At 42.8% G+C, this 16,661-nt stretch overlaps 2 protein-coding genes across 3 annotated transcripts; one reads left to right on the forward strand and one right to left on the reverse strand.

Annotated features, from left to right (window-relative positions):
* The first annotated feature begins 3,107 nt into the window (after positions 1–3,107).
* pter (phosphotriesterase related) lies at positions 3,108–7,118 on the forward strand. 2 transcript variants are annotated; one of them, XM_076098387.1, is made up of 5 exons: positions 3,108–3,184; positions 4,182–4,639; positions 5,009–5,274; positions 5,881–6,021; positions 6,466–7,118. In XM_076098387.1, exons 2-5 carry the CDS (start codon positions 4,208–4,210, stop codon positions 6,674–6,676), a joined length of 1,050 nt encoding a protein of 349 aa, XP_075954502.1. In that variant the 5' UTR covers positions 3,108–3,184; positions 4,182–4,207; the 3' UTR covers positions 6,677–7,118. The 2 variants fall into 2 exon arrangements, with proteins under 2 accessions (XP_075954502.1, XP_075954503.1); XM_076098388.1 differs by lacking the exon at positions 3,108–3,184 and having other exon boundaries at positions 4,519–4,639; positions 4,777–5,274.
* A 1,178-nt stretch (positions 7,119–8,296) lies between these two features.
* Positions 8,297–9,574, reverse strand: c1ql3b (complement component 1, q subcomponent-like 3b). Its single transcript, XM_076098259.1, is given in 3 exon segments — positions 8,297–8,476; positions 8,802–9,466; positions 9,469–9,574. Coding segments are annotated over 3 exon segments (951 nt in total).
* Between the last annotated feature and the right edge of the window lie 7,087 nt (positions 9,575–16,661).

Consider the following 16,661-nt stretch of genomic DNA (forward strand, 5'->3'; position numbering starts at 1 on the left):
CTCAAATACACACATCTCTACAGAGAAGGACTCATCAAACCAGAGAAACGCTGTTTTATTTAGACTGTTTACGCTGACAAAACTCACTGACTTCTATTTTTCTATTGTTTCTTTGCCTGTGTATTTAATGCAAAGGGGTAGTCATAGTGGAGTTACTTGATATGCTTCCACACTCTAACTGTATGAAGCTAGAATTGAAGCGTAACGTTAATCACATTTCCCTGTCCTTTGAAAACATGTGCCTCCGTTTAAATGCTATAGTTATTAAGGGTGAGGGTTGTGATTCGTCACGGTGTCATTGTTCTCATGATTCATTAAGTCACTGAAACAAACCAAATTTGAAACAGACATGCCTATTGATTGACAAAGCTTGAGGCTCGGGACAGCAGAACCAGCATTTACATTATATAAAATACCAGAGAAACCAGCAGAACAACGCAGAACACCGCTGTCTTTTATTGTCATTTATGGAATTGAAATGGCCTGAAAGCGCCCCAGCACCCCAGGGACTGAAGAGACTACATTTACTTTTAATACTTAAAGTATTTTTTCCTGATCAGACTTACGGCAGGACTTTTACGTGTATTACAGTCTTTTTTACAGTGTGTATTAGTACATTTAATTAAGGTCTGAACACTTCCTCCAACGACTGAATAATCTGACGATTTACGGGCACATCAATCTGCAAAAGATGTGCCTCATCTCGGTCTGCAGAGGGCACCAGACCACAACACTCCTCACAGCCCTCTGGCAGTCGCAGAGATACCCAGACTCTTTCTCTTGCAGACATCGTCTGCCTTGATGGAGTATGTACTTGTAAAAATGTATATTGCAAGAGTGTTAACTTATCGAAATGCAGAGGGGAACAGAGAAAATGCTGTTTAAAGTGAGCTCAGCGGTGAGTTTAGGGCAAAGAGGCCTTGCTCTCAATACATTTACAATTAAAATCAGATGGCTCGCTCTTAAAAAAAACCTGGCGACAAATGATAACGGGGTCTCATAGCATACAGACCCATGCATCAAAGTCGACGTCTGAGATGTGTCTCAGGAGGTCTGTCCACATGTGAGAGGCGGGTTTAAGTCATCCCTCTCCTCCAGAAGCTCCCTGCGGTCGTGTCTGTCCGAAACATGTCAGCCATACAAATGAAGGGGAGTGACAATATTCTGTTGTCACTAATGAGGAACCCTGCAGTGTGATGGCACCACAACAACGTTTGAGTGTGTAAATTCATTTTTGCATCTTGCTTTTCTTCCATTAGCTGCAGTCACAGGGTCTGACTGTATTGATTTTGTGTTTCAGCTTATTATCAGGAGAGTTGCTTAATTGTTTTTAACACATATTAGTGGTGCTTTACTTTAAGTTTGTCAGTTTATTTCACAAAACTTGTGTGATCTGTGTCTGTTATTTAATTTAATCTAATAGGCTTTGTGGAGAGTTATTTTAAGTTTTAGTTTTACATATTGTACATATTCCTAAATGTATTTGTGTCAGTGACAGGCAGCACAGTAAAGGTGTGTAAGTAAGAGAGTTCATTTATAGAGCACTTAAACATCACGAAGGGCTTAACGACAAAGGGAAGACATCATACAGACACAAAACAATATGTTATAAATGAAATAGAGATAATAAGTATATCAAATCAAACTAACTCTGGTGGGTTTTGAGTGGCGTTTTTTCTAAAGGTGTTGACAGAGTTTATGAGCCACAACTTCAACAGCAGTCACCTTTAGTGGAGCGAGGAACAGCCAACATGCAGAGCTCTAGACGTGTTCAAAATAATATTATTTTGAGTTTGATGATGAGGCAGTGGAAAGAAATCAAGATCCGAAACATTTTAGAGCCCCTGGTCAAAAGCTTTGCATCAGTGTTCTTGACCTCAAGGGATATGTTGAAATGTTGATATGTGAAAAGGGAGCGACACTAATCTAGAGGGGACAAAATGAATAACTCAGAAATAATCATCTGCATAAGTTCGAGACAAAATATGCCTGAGTGGCAGTTCGGTTTTGCCCCAGGGGCCTCCTAGCCCAGTCAAGACACACAAACAAAAAATGGCCACTTCGTGTGGCCCTGACCTCATCCACCACTTCTCAACCAAAGAAGTAAAACATGTAACCAGCCTTGAAGATGGCTGCTGGTCTCACCTACAGAGTCGTCATCCTGCCAACAAATGGACAGCATAGTGTGGATGAGTGTTCACAGGGCAGCTCCATGCAACAGAACAAATGCTGCTGTAGAGACCATCTGCTGAGTGAGGAGAGAGTCACAGTCTGTCTCTCAAATCATGCGTCACCATGTTCATAATATCAACGTTTTTAATAGCAGCTGGTTACAGTTACATATTTGCTTTTTGGCTAGTTGAATTTGTGTAATAAGACTTGATTTGTGCCTACCGGTCTGAAAATGGTTTTGTGTAAGTTCACCCTTAATACCGGGTGTATTAGTTGGAACCTATGCTTTATAAATGGCAATTGAATCATATATTCATGTTGTATAGACCAATTATAAGTCGTTAATGATGAAATGTTTGAATGTTGACCTCTGACCCCCTGGAAACTGTTGCAAAGCAAAAGAGACCCAAAATGTATTAACATTTACAAGTCCAGACTTCATGGATTCTTAACCCTTTTAAAAATAGTTAATTTTAAGTTTTGTTGTTGGAATGCTTTTTTGCTGATTGAAATGTCAGAAAGTCTTTGTTGAGAATGTTCACAAACTTGTAACCAAAATGTTGTTGTTATTGATGAGAAAAAGCCACCTGCTATGTATTCACGTATTGTTTATATTTGTTGTCATATGTTAAATTAACCTCATTAAATAACAATGAAGGCTAAAGTTTAATTCATAGGCCCCTATTGTTGTCTTCACACACTTTTTGTTTTTGTCTGCCAAAACGATTATTGATTAAAAGCATGTATAAGTACCCCCCCCCCCCCCCCCCCCCCCCCCCACACCAAAATATATTTAAAAACCCTCTTTATTTTCCATACTAAACTGATATATTTGCATTACTCGTCTCGAGACACAGCTCCGTTCTGCTGACGTCCTGCAAACGGAACTGTGGTCCCGTGATCTCTCGCGATGTTTCCCACTTCTCGCGCTTCTTTGCTCCTCTAATCTGTACATGGAGGACTTGCTGAGTTCGGCTGGCGGTTGAGGTGGACAGTAACAAGCAGAAACCAGGTCAGAGATTTGTCTGTCAACAGTTTAGCTACATTTTAGCATGCAAGTCGGTGAAAGTTAAGTTTACTGCACGTTGATTTGAACGAGTTACACCTCAGGTCTTAGCAGTCAGTCAGGCGTTGCAGTCCAAAGGTTCCTCTGCTGCATGCAGTGTGAAGGCAGTCTGGTCAAAGAGTTAGTTTGCAAACACACTCTTTCCTGTCTGATCTGTAACAATGTTGCCAATGTTGACGTCAACGCCAGACGTCAAGACCTTATATGTGTCTCATTCAGGGGCGTTTCTAGGATTCAAAGAAAGGGGGGGCTTAGCCCCAAGGGGAGTGGCATGTTTGCGCGCATAGCGTGCAGCAATTTTTTTTGGGGCCCATTTGGGGCCACAGATATCCATTGTTTCAGACATTTCATAGATTGGTTCAATCAGAAAGAGTGTGATTTTGCTCTGTAGTTTTGCTTGCATTCAGTATATGATAACACAAGAGACAGAATTTCAGGGTCATAGTGAAATTTGACAACACAAATATGAACTTTTCTCAAATAAAGAGAGAGAGAGAAATAATTTTCCTACTTGTAAAGGAAAGACGGATAAACTAGCTTTCATATCCGCGTCACTCCCAAATCCTAATTCTTAAAGGGACCGCACACAATGGATGGAGAATGGACCTGAGAGTGTCAACTTTATATCGTTAAGTATGATGATAGGCTGTTGGATTGTAATTTGAAGGGGGAGAAAACATACAAACCAGAACACACACACATATGTAGCATGTTAGTTATAAATAACTTGTCCATGTGAGAAACAATAGTTTAATTTAATGACATCACCAAAAAAAAAAAAAAAAAGGTTTTTGTTTTTTTTAAACCCAATAATGCCAAATTATTTGGGGGGGGCTGAAGAACATTTACAGAAGAGTTTAGGGGGGCTTCAGCCCCCCTAAAATAGGCCTAACGACGCCCCTGGTCTCATTTATACATACATTAATAATGTGTGTCTTTTCAGGTTGTCGGAAGCCCTGAACACCAGTCATGTCAGAGTTGAGTGGGAAGGTCCAGACCGTCCTGGGTCTGGTGGATCCGGACCAGCTGGGCCGCACCATGACCCACGAGCACCTGACCATGACCTTTGAGTGCTGCTACTTCCCCCCTCCTCCGGGCGACGAGGCGGTTGCCGAGAACCCCTTCCAGATGCAGCACATGCACTGGCTGAGACAGAACCCGTACAGCTGCCACGAGAACCTGCTGCTGCAGCAGGAGACCGGCGCCGTGCAGGACGAGCTGCTGGCCTACAGGAAGGCCGGCGGGGGCGCCATAGTGGAGAACACCACCACGGGCATCGACCGAGACCTGCCCACCCTCAAGCGGCTGGCCGAGAACACCGGGGTCCACATCATCGCGGGGGCGGGCTACTATGTGGACTGCACCCATACTGAGGCCACCAAGAGAACCAGCGTGGAGAAGGTGAGCCCCAGTTTGGCCACAATCTGGCATGCATGGCACCAGTACTGATTGTCTTGTCATGGGACAGGAAGAACATCCTGCTGTAATTTGTTGTGCTGACAATTTGATACATCTCTCATTCTGTGTTTCTATTCAAGGATTTCTTCTGCATCTTTTGATTGATTCGAACGGGTTTTCCGGCTGCTCCGTCTGGCCTGTAGTGACGCACTGAGGATGTGCATGTAATCTTCATGGATGTTTAGATATTATCGCTCAAACCTAACGGGCTCTGTTCATGTGCCGTTGAGGCCTGTTGAAGAGACGGGAACTAAAAAGGCAGAAAAAGAGTCGTTAAATAGTCTCAAAGTGTCCTCATTTCCTGCCCGGCAGCTCACGGACATCATCGTCGGCGAGGTGCTTGACGGCGCCGACGGCACGGACATCCGCTGCGGCGCGATCGGAGAGATCGGCACCGGCTGGCCCATCACGGAGAGTGAGACGAAGGTGCTGAGGGCTACTGCCCACGCTCAGACCCGCCTCGGCTGTCCCGTCATCATCCATCCCGGTAGGAACCCCGCAGCTCCAGCTGAAGTCGTCCGGATTCTCCAGGAGGCCGGTGGTGACATCAGCAAAACTGTCATGTCCCACCTGGACAGGTGAGAAGTCCCTGAGAGCAGTTATTTCAGGAGAATAAAGGGATTTTTAAACAGCGTAATCGGGCTGTTAGATATCGACTTTTTATTAGTTACAATCACAATTAGGGCGACCTTTCCCGTGAGCCTCACTACTTCCTGTCCCACATCCCCTCCCTGACATTTATGTTTCCCATTACCAAAAAACGAAATGCGTAAAAAACGATTCATTTCACCATCTCCCACATGAACATCTCTCTAGCTCTGTATATACTGGAGGAACAACAGCTCTCTTCCTGTTTGGTGTCACAAGACGATCCGGCAGATTTTCCTCGTACTCTGGCAGTTACAGGCTTCTCCTCATGCAGTCATGTTCTTGCTGACTGGGAGCATAGTAATGTTACGCAGTCGTTGCCTTATAATGTATTAATGTGAAAGAATTCTTCTGAAGTTGGCACAGATCACACTGTTTCCTGCATTGGAGAGGGATACCACTCATCACAGAGCTCATAACTGATGATGTCCAACCAAACCATTTGTTAGATCTGCTTTTCATGACAACTTGTTTTCGTCACTGCCGTGTTGTCCACCCTCCTTTTTAAATGAACTTCCTCTCTTCTCTTCCTGCAGGACCATATTTGATGACGGTGAACTGCTTGAGTTTGCGAAGCTGGGGAGCTACCTGGAGTACGATCTGTTTGGAATGGAGATGCTGAACTACCCGTATGACCTGGAGCTGGACATGCCCAGTGACAGCCAGAGAGTGAAGACGTGAGTAACACCGTATCAGCGTTCTTTTCTGATTAGATGTGCCTTGTTGATGTGTCCTCACATGACATTATGTTTGACCTCAGCCTTCAAATTTGAGATCAGATGCATTTTCAATTTTCTATGATGAAGTCCATAATATATTCCTTCATATTAATGTCTGTCGAGCCACATCAGGTGTAAATAATTCAGAGGAAAATGCTGCTTTTGTGTTTTACAACCACGAGGAGAGGAGAGCATGTCCTACAGGTTGTTGTTTTTTTCCACTGATCTCCCACTGCATTGAAGGGAGGAGTGATGAATGACCCACATCTTAGACGGCACATACAAAAAAAAAAAAATGGTTTAACAACACGTGAAGGCAGACTGGCAATGACAGTATGTTCTCTACCAAAAGTTGGCAGCTGTGTTGTGTTTAAGGCCCCTCGTTTTTTCGTTTACGCTCAGCTTGGCGTTTCTCGTGAAGGAGGGCTACGGCGACAAGATATTGGTCGCACACGACATCCACACCAAGAACCGCCTCACCAAGTACGGCGGCCACGGCTACTCTCACATCCTGAGGAACATCGTGCCGAAGATGCTGATGAGGGGCATCTCGCAGCAGCAGGTGGACAAAATCCTCATCGACAACCCGAAACGCTGGCTGACCTTCAAATGAAGCAGGAAGAGAGAGCCAAGGAAGGCGTCTCGATGTAGCGATTGTTTTATCTTCAGGCGATGAAATCAATACTTAAAAGTTCTTTGCAATAATCAGAGCCAAACTCACTTATAAATGTGCTTTAGGGACCTCAAACCAATGAGCTGTTGTGCATAAATTTGTCTTTAATGTCAATGTTCATCAAATTTCTGAGCGTAGCAAAATGTTTAGTCTATAATTATAGGCTGTTTCATTCAGCTGAAAGAGTTTTACAGAGGCCCTCGTTAATTAAAACTTGATTTCCTATTTGTGATTATATTATTCACTTTGTAAGCGAATAATCCGGAGGAGCATCTCGGGATCAGTGCCTCTCATTAGCATTCTTGTTTTGGTCCCATTTATGTCACATAAAATAAATAGCTTTTTCTTGCCTGCATAAATGCGAATTGCAATCTAAAACAAATATTGTCCCTTTTCTTGCGGCGCTCACAAATGTGGCGCTAATTGATTTTTCAATGTCAATGTGTCGTTGCTTTGTCTTTGTAGGTGTCTTTGTTTGGTGTCTGCGAACCACGTTTTTATGGGATGAAAATAACGAGCGCGTTAGTAATCAGTATGCCGCTCTGCTCTCGACACAATGCGGCTGTGTTGGATGAGTTGTCCTGTTGCCCCTCAGTGGGTGTCTGGCTGCCTATGGGAGGCTGGCTGGATGAAGGACACGTTCTCCTCTCATCTGGGAACAGGTGGCCTCACAAGGGGGGGGGGGCTTCACCACATGATCAATGGCGTGGTCGCCCCGCAAGTGACTGTGCTCCGTGAAAAACTATATAACTGATCAATCTCCTGAGAGGATTAAAAAAAAAAAAAGTGAGTCAGAGAATTTAATTTTCCATGATATTTTTACACATGAACTGGAGAGGGCTTCACAATCAAGGAAACATTTCAGTTGCAACTGTCCAGTTTTGTGATGGTGACCAAGCACCAGACCACCCTGTTGCCCCCAACTAGCTGTCACATTGAGACAAGACGTATGAGTTACAATAATGTTGAGACGGTGCTTCAATATGAACATCAGAATGGCCCTTTACAGAAGTGTTTCTTATGCTGCACAGAGTTGAAATGTCTTTTTTATAATCATGCATCACTAAGACTTTGAACATTTTCACTCAAAAGGCAACAAATATATTTTTTTAAATAAAGCACACATGGACTAACTGCACTGTGAACACAGTGGTTGTGATGTGAGTATAATTGTTGCATCTATTATTAAGTGCGAAAGGTCAATAAATTGAACTTTCAGTCCACACTCGGTATGTTACCACAGCAGAATATGTTTGACATATCAGCGAACTTAATTTGTAAAGCTAAACAGTTCGTCCAGAGTGCATTAGTGACACTAATCAATGTGACAAGGGTACATTTCACACTTTAACATTCATTATCATTATTCTGTAGTGACACTGTAAGCTCTTGGGCTTTTGCAAAGTACAGTTTTTTTTTCTTCTGCATGACGTCCTCCACGTCTTTCTGGACTCTTTTTGCTATATGGAAATGATGGAGCTCTGCCTCCAGTAATTCAACTGACACTGAAGTGAGCATGAGCAGTGAAGCCAGCTATGTGCGGAGTGGATGTTCCGTGTTTCAATCAGCGTACAGCATGAAGCCGGAGAAGGTGCTGTACTTGTTGTTGTTGCCCCCGTGCGCCTTTCCGCCGTCCAGCTTGATGTAAATCTCGTCCCCGGGCTCGAGGTGCAGGACAACGCTGTTGCAGGCGTAGTCGTAGTTCTGATCGGCGTCCTGGGCGATGGCGCTGGCTCTCACCTGGAAGGCAAAATGGACATTTCTGCTGATGAAACGGGTCTTTAGTTTCAAAATCAGAACCGCGGACAGCTCCGTCAATGACGACAGTTTCATCTCGAACCTAAATCAACCATCAGACAGCTTCACTGAATGTTTTAACTGTCAGGAAAATGTATTCTTTCCAGGTAAAACCGCGCGTAAAACTTGTGTAGGCTACACATTTGTTCATCAAATGATAGCTTTTCGCGCTGTATCATAAACAACTTTTTAGTCATTATGAAACCACGACTAAATAGTAAAGCTAAAACAAATCGAACAATTGTTACACAATTATGAAGCGTCCTACCTGGTTGTTCTTACAGAGGTCAGCCCACATGCTGGTTCCATCTCCGCCTCGCATCAGCACATGGTAAACAAAGAAGTAAATCCCCGGTATTGAGCAGGTGAATTTCCCTGAAGATGGGTCATAGTGGTTGCCCAGATTCGTGACTACGTCGTCGAATTTCAGCACTTCATATCCCTCGTGCTGCTTCTTCAGTCCGGCGTAAAACGCGATCTTTGGGATCGTGTTGTAAGTGGCAGCGCTGATGGCACCGTTAGGCCCATTTGCTCCAGGTCTTCCGGGTGGACCCGGTGCCCCCCTCTCTCCGGGCGGACCAGCAGGTCCAGGTGGCCCGAGCCCGCCCACCGGACCCCTCGGACCCATCCTCCCGACGCGTCCCGGCTCTCCTTGAGGACCCTGGATGAAGGTTGGAAGAGACTGAACCAGGCGGTTGTCTTTGACCGGGTTGGTTGCCTTGGCCGTGGCCGTGGCCGCGGTCCCGTGGGAGTCGCACACCATTTGACAGGACCCGAGCATCTCGTAGCGGGCAGGGGTCCCGGCGGAGTTCACCACGACCGGGATCAAGACCACCAACACCAGCACCAGCGCAACACCGCAAACACCAGTTGCGATCATCTGCGCTCTGCGGATTCGCTGTGTTCTCCGGAGTGGATGGTCTTCCAGCCTGCTTGTGGGTGATATTTTTGTAGAGGGAATAATTTCACCTGCTCTTGTGTTGTACCGCGACTTTTGGAGATAAAATAGTCCTTTAAATGTTTATGCGCAAAAGTAACCATCCACAACTTTTACGCGCTGCAGTATCCGCCCAATTGATTCATCTCCACTTTGTCACTGCTAGAACAACAACAACAAAACACTTCCCGAGAGCAAAAAAATACACAACCTGCGTTATATGGTTCTGTGGCACAAAGTCAGCTGCCCAAGTTTCTGCCCACCTTGGTGTCACAGGAGAGAATGGGCTAGAAACGAACCGTTGCCCGCTTGTGTGTTGAGAGTGAGGGGAGGGGTGGAGGTGATGGATGGGATAGCATCCATCCATTTCTTCAATCAAAAGAGAGATAGGAAAACGTATTCAAACACTGTTGCAACTTTAAAGCTCTGAAACGTGACTGCTTTATTTATTTTGTGTATTTGTTTGTGGAGTCAGGGATCTACTTTAATTATTTTCAACAGGGTTTTACTTTTTCTATTGATGCCCGTATAGTGTTACATCCCACAATATGTTATTAGAACTCACCCACACAGCTCTAAAGGTCTTGAGCATAATTAGGCCCGTTAAAGACAAAAAGCTATACTCTGCTGGCACCTGGTCACACCTCAGCGGCTCCCTGTGTCCAATTTATCACGACGAGAAAATCTATAGAGCCACTGGAAGGAAGGAGGGAGTAACTAGCTGGCAGTGAAGGATGACTTCACACAATTATACAGGTGAAATTAATGAATGCGGAGGCTTTTAGATGGCAAATAGGGTGAGACCACTTAATTAATTACCAATTGGAATTCTCCAGTAAGTTAAAAACCTAAATTGTTAGTTGTAATATTGTAATTTTAGCCTAAATATGTCATAGATTTAGTCAAATTTAAACTGAATGTTCACTTATTTATTAAATGTTTCAAACAATCCATTGATTTCTAGGATTTAAAACAAAATGTCTTGTCCACATAAAACTTCAGCACAGTGGCCTCTGTGAGGGTTGAGTGATGAAGGGCTAATTCTTGTTGAGGGGGGCAGATGATGATGTGCTCATGAATGCAGAGGCTGTCACTCTCTGTCGATGGCACCTCGCTGCCAGGTGGAGAGATAGATGAAGAGCAAGGAAAAATACAGATAGCCTTGTTTGTTTGGGAGGAGCGAGGCTTTGATTGCAGCCCGAATGAGATTCTGTGAAAGTCACAAATACAACTGAGTCGTGCTCCCAAAAAGTGCCCGAAAGAACCGTTGACACTCTTTTGAAGAAAGAGTTAAAGGGGCTGTAAATGAACAAATAATGAGCTGTATTAGAAGAAATTGTTCAAATGCAATATGTAAATGTGAGAGGAAGAGAGAAGGTTGTACTGTAAGATCTTGTTCCATACATGTCAAGGACAATCTTTGGTCATCTTTGGTGATCACCTGGCTTTTTCTCTTGCGAAACTATGAAGTTTGTGGTTTTGAGTGAAATCTCTTGACAACTACTTGATGGGCTATAGCAGTTGGTAAACACATTCATGTCGCCCTCAGGATGGATAATAATACATTTGTTTTTATCACCAACATCGGGTCAAATTGACAATTTGTCCATTATATGCCTGTGATGCCAATTACAATCCCCTCAGCTGTAATTTGTGTTTATGCTAATTAGCAAAATGCTATAAAGATAGTATGCTAACATCCTAAATATACTGTAGATTTGAATATGGTAAACATTGTACCTTCTAAATATCAGCATGTTAGCATGCCATTGTGAGCATGTTAGCATAGTGGATGTTAATTAGCATGCTGATTTAGTGCAAATTGCAAACAAATTTTAAAGTTTGTAACTAGTCTTACAACAATGGATGCCAATAATTAAGATAGGACATGTCAGAGAAAATCTCTTTTACTATTCCCCACAAAGAAGAAAAATGTTTTTATTGGTCGTGTTGATATATTTTACTTTCTTCCCAGTATTTCCTGGTTTCATTTTGTTTAATTCATAGATTTTTATAATAGCCGACAGTAGTTTGTGAGGGCACCGCACCTGATTTTAAATTTCTAAAAGGGCACACATTTTCTGTGGGCTTGGTGTAAAGCGAGAAATAGAATAGTGTTTAATAGAATAGTATATATAAAGACACGCACGCACACTCACGCACAGACACAGTGGGACATACTGTGGTGGCTATGAGTCAGTGAGCACTTGTTAGTGGTCAGGCTCTTTCCCTCCAGTTGGCACGAGCCTCCAGTGACTCAGGGAGACTTGTCGACCAGGAGCCAGAGTGAACAGCAGTGTCAAAATCCACCAAAAGCTGTGGGAAGAAGGCACACAACTTGTATCAGAAAGCTTTTCACAGTATCGCACCAAATTAATCAGTGTGCTCTTTTTTTTTTTAATTTCTGTTTTAAAAAATGGGTGCAAAGTTGACTTCCATCACTCTTCAGATCTTAGTTACTCAGCTCACCTCGGCTGCCGTATGGAAGGATTCCTCTGGTGGTGGAGAGTCCTGACAGGTCTCGACTTTTGAGTTCATTTACAGCCAGTCGGGCACGAGTCCTGGGGGAGCCTGATGATTTTTGACATCCGGACAAGCAGATGTTCAGAGGACATGAATAAAACATACGGCCCATCTGACCACAGACCGAAGACTTTCAGAGTGTCTAATGAAATATGAGGCGGGATTTCAATTCGCAAAAAAAAATCCCTTTGTCAGATCAGCGTGATGCGGCATGAAATATGTATGGCATTTATGTAGCCTGACCTGCGTGGCTAAGCAGGGTTCAATTGTGTTTATGACAATCAAAGCCGAGACAGGTTTGTCAAAGAATGTATGTGGTGAATGGGAAGGGAAACTGAATGGACCTCTTATTACCAGCCAAGAATATAAACAGAAATATTATGTGACCAGTGACACCCAAGTGTTTATCAACTGATAAAACAGCATGTGTGCCGGGCCAGCGATAAGATGCATGTCCCTTAGTACCTTTCACACCTCCTGCTCGTTCAGAATTTGAGTGTTTATTTTCCTTTTTCCAAAGAAAAGCCAGTGAATAGGCTGGGCTCAACAGTTCAGCTCAGCAGGGGGCCGGTAACAGAATGCATTACCACACCACCCACTCAAAGCTGGTCCTGTGCTGTATTTAAGATGGAGAAGCAATCACAAATCATACAGGGTGGGACTTAGGTTTCATCCTGGAGAGCAGTGAAAATCAAGGCGATTGTTCGGTTTGATTTCATCATTTGCCTTTAGTTAAAACATGGGGTTGGCAACCTTTTTGAGGTGAAGTGCCATTTTTAATTTTCTTGTTAATCAGTGGGCCATATCAACGTTAACATTCACACTAAGTTAAATCACGATGCCACATCGTGATTTGAAATCACCAAACGGATCTGTAATTTTGTTCCATCCATTGAGGCAACGTGCGTAGCAGCATGTAAACAACATGCTCCCATAATCCTTGTAAGAACGAACCAAACAAGAAGGCTGCGATTCATTTTGAAAACATCCACATCTGAATGACAATGGTGGCACACGTGCCTGAGATTGACTCTCCTTGCTTTAAAACCCATGTTTTGGTTTGTGTGCATGTCCTTGAGTCTTTTCATTCTTCTTTAACATTGTGGGACGGTGAGTTCTCTGTGTTCTTGTGTGGATTCCTGAAATAATTCACTTAATTCTGAATTGTAAATGAATACAAGCAATGAGTGAAGTCTCAAAATACATTTATTGTTAATGCTTTCCCCACGAGTGAGGATGTATTAAAAATACATTTAAAAAATATGAATTAAATAAGAAATGATTGTGGATTTCTGGCGTCTCTGAGGGTAAGCTCGCCCCTGCATTCGTGTTTTGACTGCTCACAATACAACTTTATGTATTGCAACCTGGAATACAGGATTACAACAAAGGATTATAACAAAACCAAATCCCCCGTGCAACAAAAAAAAATAAGTAGATTGATTTTCATGGAGATGTCAATCGATGCACCGTTTCACTCACGGCGTCAGCAGGCGGAGTGTCACATTTTCTGCCGATGAGATTGAGCGGCAGCGAGGGGCTTAGTGGCAAATACAATCGAGGAGTGTAAACATACTGAGGGCCGCAAGAGGCCGATCAATGCCTCCAGTCTGGGATTGATTAATTACCCCAAGAAAGAGACTGAGGTGTGAGGGCACCAGAGAAACCTGATCAGAACAAGATTTATAACCCAATCTCTGTATCATCACACCCTCCCTCTCACTGTTTTCTCTTTTCTTCCTTTGTTTTTCTAAAACTGCCCTTTTCCATTGACTGATTTGAGCATGTCATGTTGAAAGTGTGAATGACTTCTTGAAAGTCCTGTATAGGACGTTGAGCTCATTAATGTAGCAGCAAACAGCTATTATCTATGTAAATATATAGTGGAGCAATGTCTACATGAGCAGAGAATGAAGTCGCTCTCCCCCTTTGTGAGTGTTGTAATCCCAAATTCTTTAGCTGTGTTTCCAGCCGGGCAGGTTTTTAGTGCATGTCCCACTGAGTAGCTAACGGCCAACGCTGCACTCATACTGCAGTTACAGCGGATAACGCCACCCCGACTGACGGCGTCGTTGCGGAAGTGTAGCTCCTACTCTTTGGTTCCCCCTCGGATAAACAGTTAGCTCTGTCAGCACTGTTAGCCTTAGTTTGCACTGTTAACGCTGTTAGCACCGTTAGCCATTAAAACTTTGAGAGCCGTGTGGAGGCAATAGATATGCTCTGAATTTTAAATTTAGCCCCTTTAACATGTTATAGAGGTTAAAAGATGAATGGTAACCTTAACCTACATTTTAGAAGGATGAAGGCTGCAAATGTGACCCACTAATATCAACAACAAATAATGAGGCCTGTGAAGTGATTGATTCTGTTAATTGTGAGATCTATTGAAAATATGCATCTTTTAACTCATTTAGTAATGGAAGAAACATTAGTGCATCAAATAAGTTATTACATCAAATAAGTGCCACGAGAGAGTTCATTTTGTTTGCTTGTTTCAAAGGTCAAGAATGAACTCTTACACTTAATTTCAGATGTGCAGCCCTCACATAATATAATGCTAAAAAATAATAATAGAATTAAAGCAACATTTTCACAACGGCCGCAACATTTTTGTAGTTTTATTTTCAGTGGAATGTAAAAAGCAATAGTTTGAGATTTTGGAAAATACGCTTATTTGCTTTTAGGGTGGTTATCTTCCAGACTAGCAGTAACTTCCTCTACTATCTCTACTGGTTGCCTGGCAACTGCTCAGGGCCAAAAAGTAATTTAATTAAATGTATTTGTATAGCCCAAAATCACAATTCACATATTTGCAATCTGTACAGAATATGACATGTCCCAGGACACAGAAAAACGGTAAAACGGTAAAAGAAAAAGTAAGAAACCTCCAGGAGAGCAACAGAGGAGGGATCTCTCTCCCAGGATGCCCAGATGTGCAATAGATATCACGAGCAACATAATAGAATTACAACATAGTCAATCCAGAAGTTATACATATGACGAATGACGAAAGCAATAGCAGTAGTAGCACTAATGATAGCAGAATAATAATAGAAAAATTATAAATACTAATAACAGCAGTAGTGGATGTAATATAATAATGTTAAGCGATTTTGGAAATCATGGACATATCTTACCCAACGTGGCTCTGTATAAACCTTCCTGACATGATAAGCCCTCCAATCCATTCACGCAAAAAATTTAAAATAAACAAAACCAATATCATGGTAAAAAAGGCAAATCCTCTCGCTTCCAGATTAAAACCTTAACCCTCCACATTTTAACCAGATATGTGTTTTAAAGTAAAAAATAACCTGAACAAATGTACTTTTTCACATTTCTGGGAATTTGGGGTTTTATAGCTGTTCAACATGGTTGGCATTTTATAAGTTGATTTAATTGATTCCAGTAGGTTAAAATGAGATAACTTTTTTTTTTTCATGAAAGGCAAATGTGTTGAGTTTTAGTTGTTGAACAGTTTGAGTGAAAATAATTAAGAGTTAAGGTATCGAATATCTTTAGAGTGAGTCTTTGGTGACATTTTCTGTGGAATCGCCCTTCATTTCCTCACTAAATGCCAGCCAAAGTTTGAGCCAGATAATAGACTCTTATGGTCATTACTGTACACACATACAGAGTAATGAACACAATATAATCAACTCACAAACGGTACCGAGTCTCAATAACCTGCTCAGGTCAGTCACATGAAGACACGTTGAGTAAAGGCTGGTCATTCTCACAACCATAGGTATGCACATGACAGCGCTGCTGCCTGATGCATGACTGTCTGTCTGTCGCCTTACACCCTCACCCGAACTAATGATGACCTTTGATTCCCAAAAGATGTCAGGAGATAAGAGGAGAGAAAAAAAACCCAAACGCACCCAATTAATTTAGGGTGAAGAGGACTGGAACGTGTGAGTGCGTCATGCTGCTGGAGTGACTGGCGAGGAGCTCCAGGAAAGACAAGGCTCGATATAATTAGGATTCAGGAGAGCCATTGTCAAAGATAATTAAAGCTGACAGCCACTGTGGAGTAGAGAGGAAGAGAGCAGAAAACACCTTCAAACTACATGCTTCAATTTAACACTTTCTACATAGTCTTTCACTCTCTATACCTCACCCACACACACATAACCTGCGCTACCATCCATCATCCCAGCGTGCTCGGAAACTGCATACTAGGCGATAAAATAGATGACAGATTAATAGAGACAATAAAAGCTGCTGTTGTATCTAGGTGACAGTTTCAGCAGACAGTTGCCCCTCTCACAGATGTGTGTGACATCTGGGGAGCAACCTCACTCTTTTATTGCCAAAGTGGAGATTGTCTGCATTAGGCCTACTTGGCTAATTTTGACTTTAGCCTCTGCTAACGAGAATTAATCAATAAATTGGATTAGCACATAATCTTTAACTGTTCAAACCCTTCTTGTACAAAGAATAATGGCAGACTACTTTGCCGGGAGGAGAGCAAACAGGAGCTCCAGCGAGGACGGTTGGCTAGTAAGCTAGCTAGCTTGTCCATCTACAGAGCTGATTAGTTAGCGAGTGACGCACAGCCGGCACGGTATTAGCCCACAAGCACCATGCTCACAGAAGGGAGTTCGACAGTATGACGGATTAAATTAGACACAGGTGAGACAGTGGTAATATGCTATAGCATAT

This window comes from Anarhichas minor, unplaced genomic scaffold (assembly GCF_050575085.1).
Source record: "Anarhichas minor isolate MPS153535 unplaced genomic scaffold, ASM5057508v1 ptg000024l, whole genome shotgun sequence".
Classification (NCBI taxonomy): domain Eukaryota; kingdom Metazoa; phylum Chordata; class Actinopteri; order Perciformes; family Anarhichadidae; genus Anarhichas; species Anarhichas minor.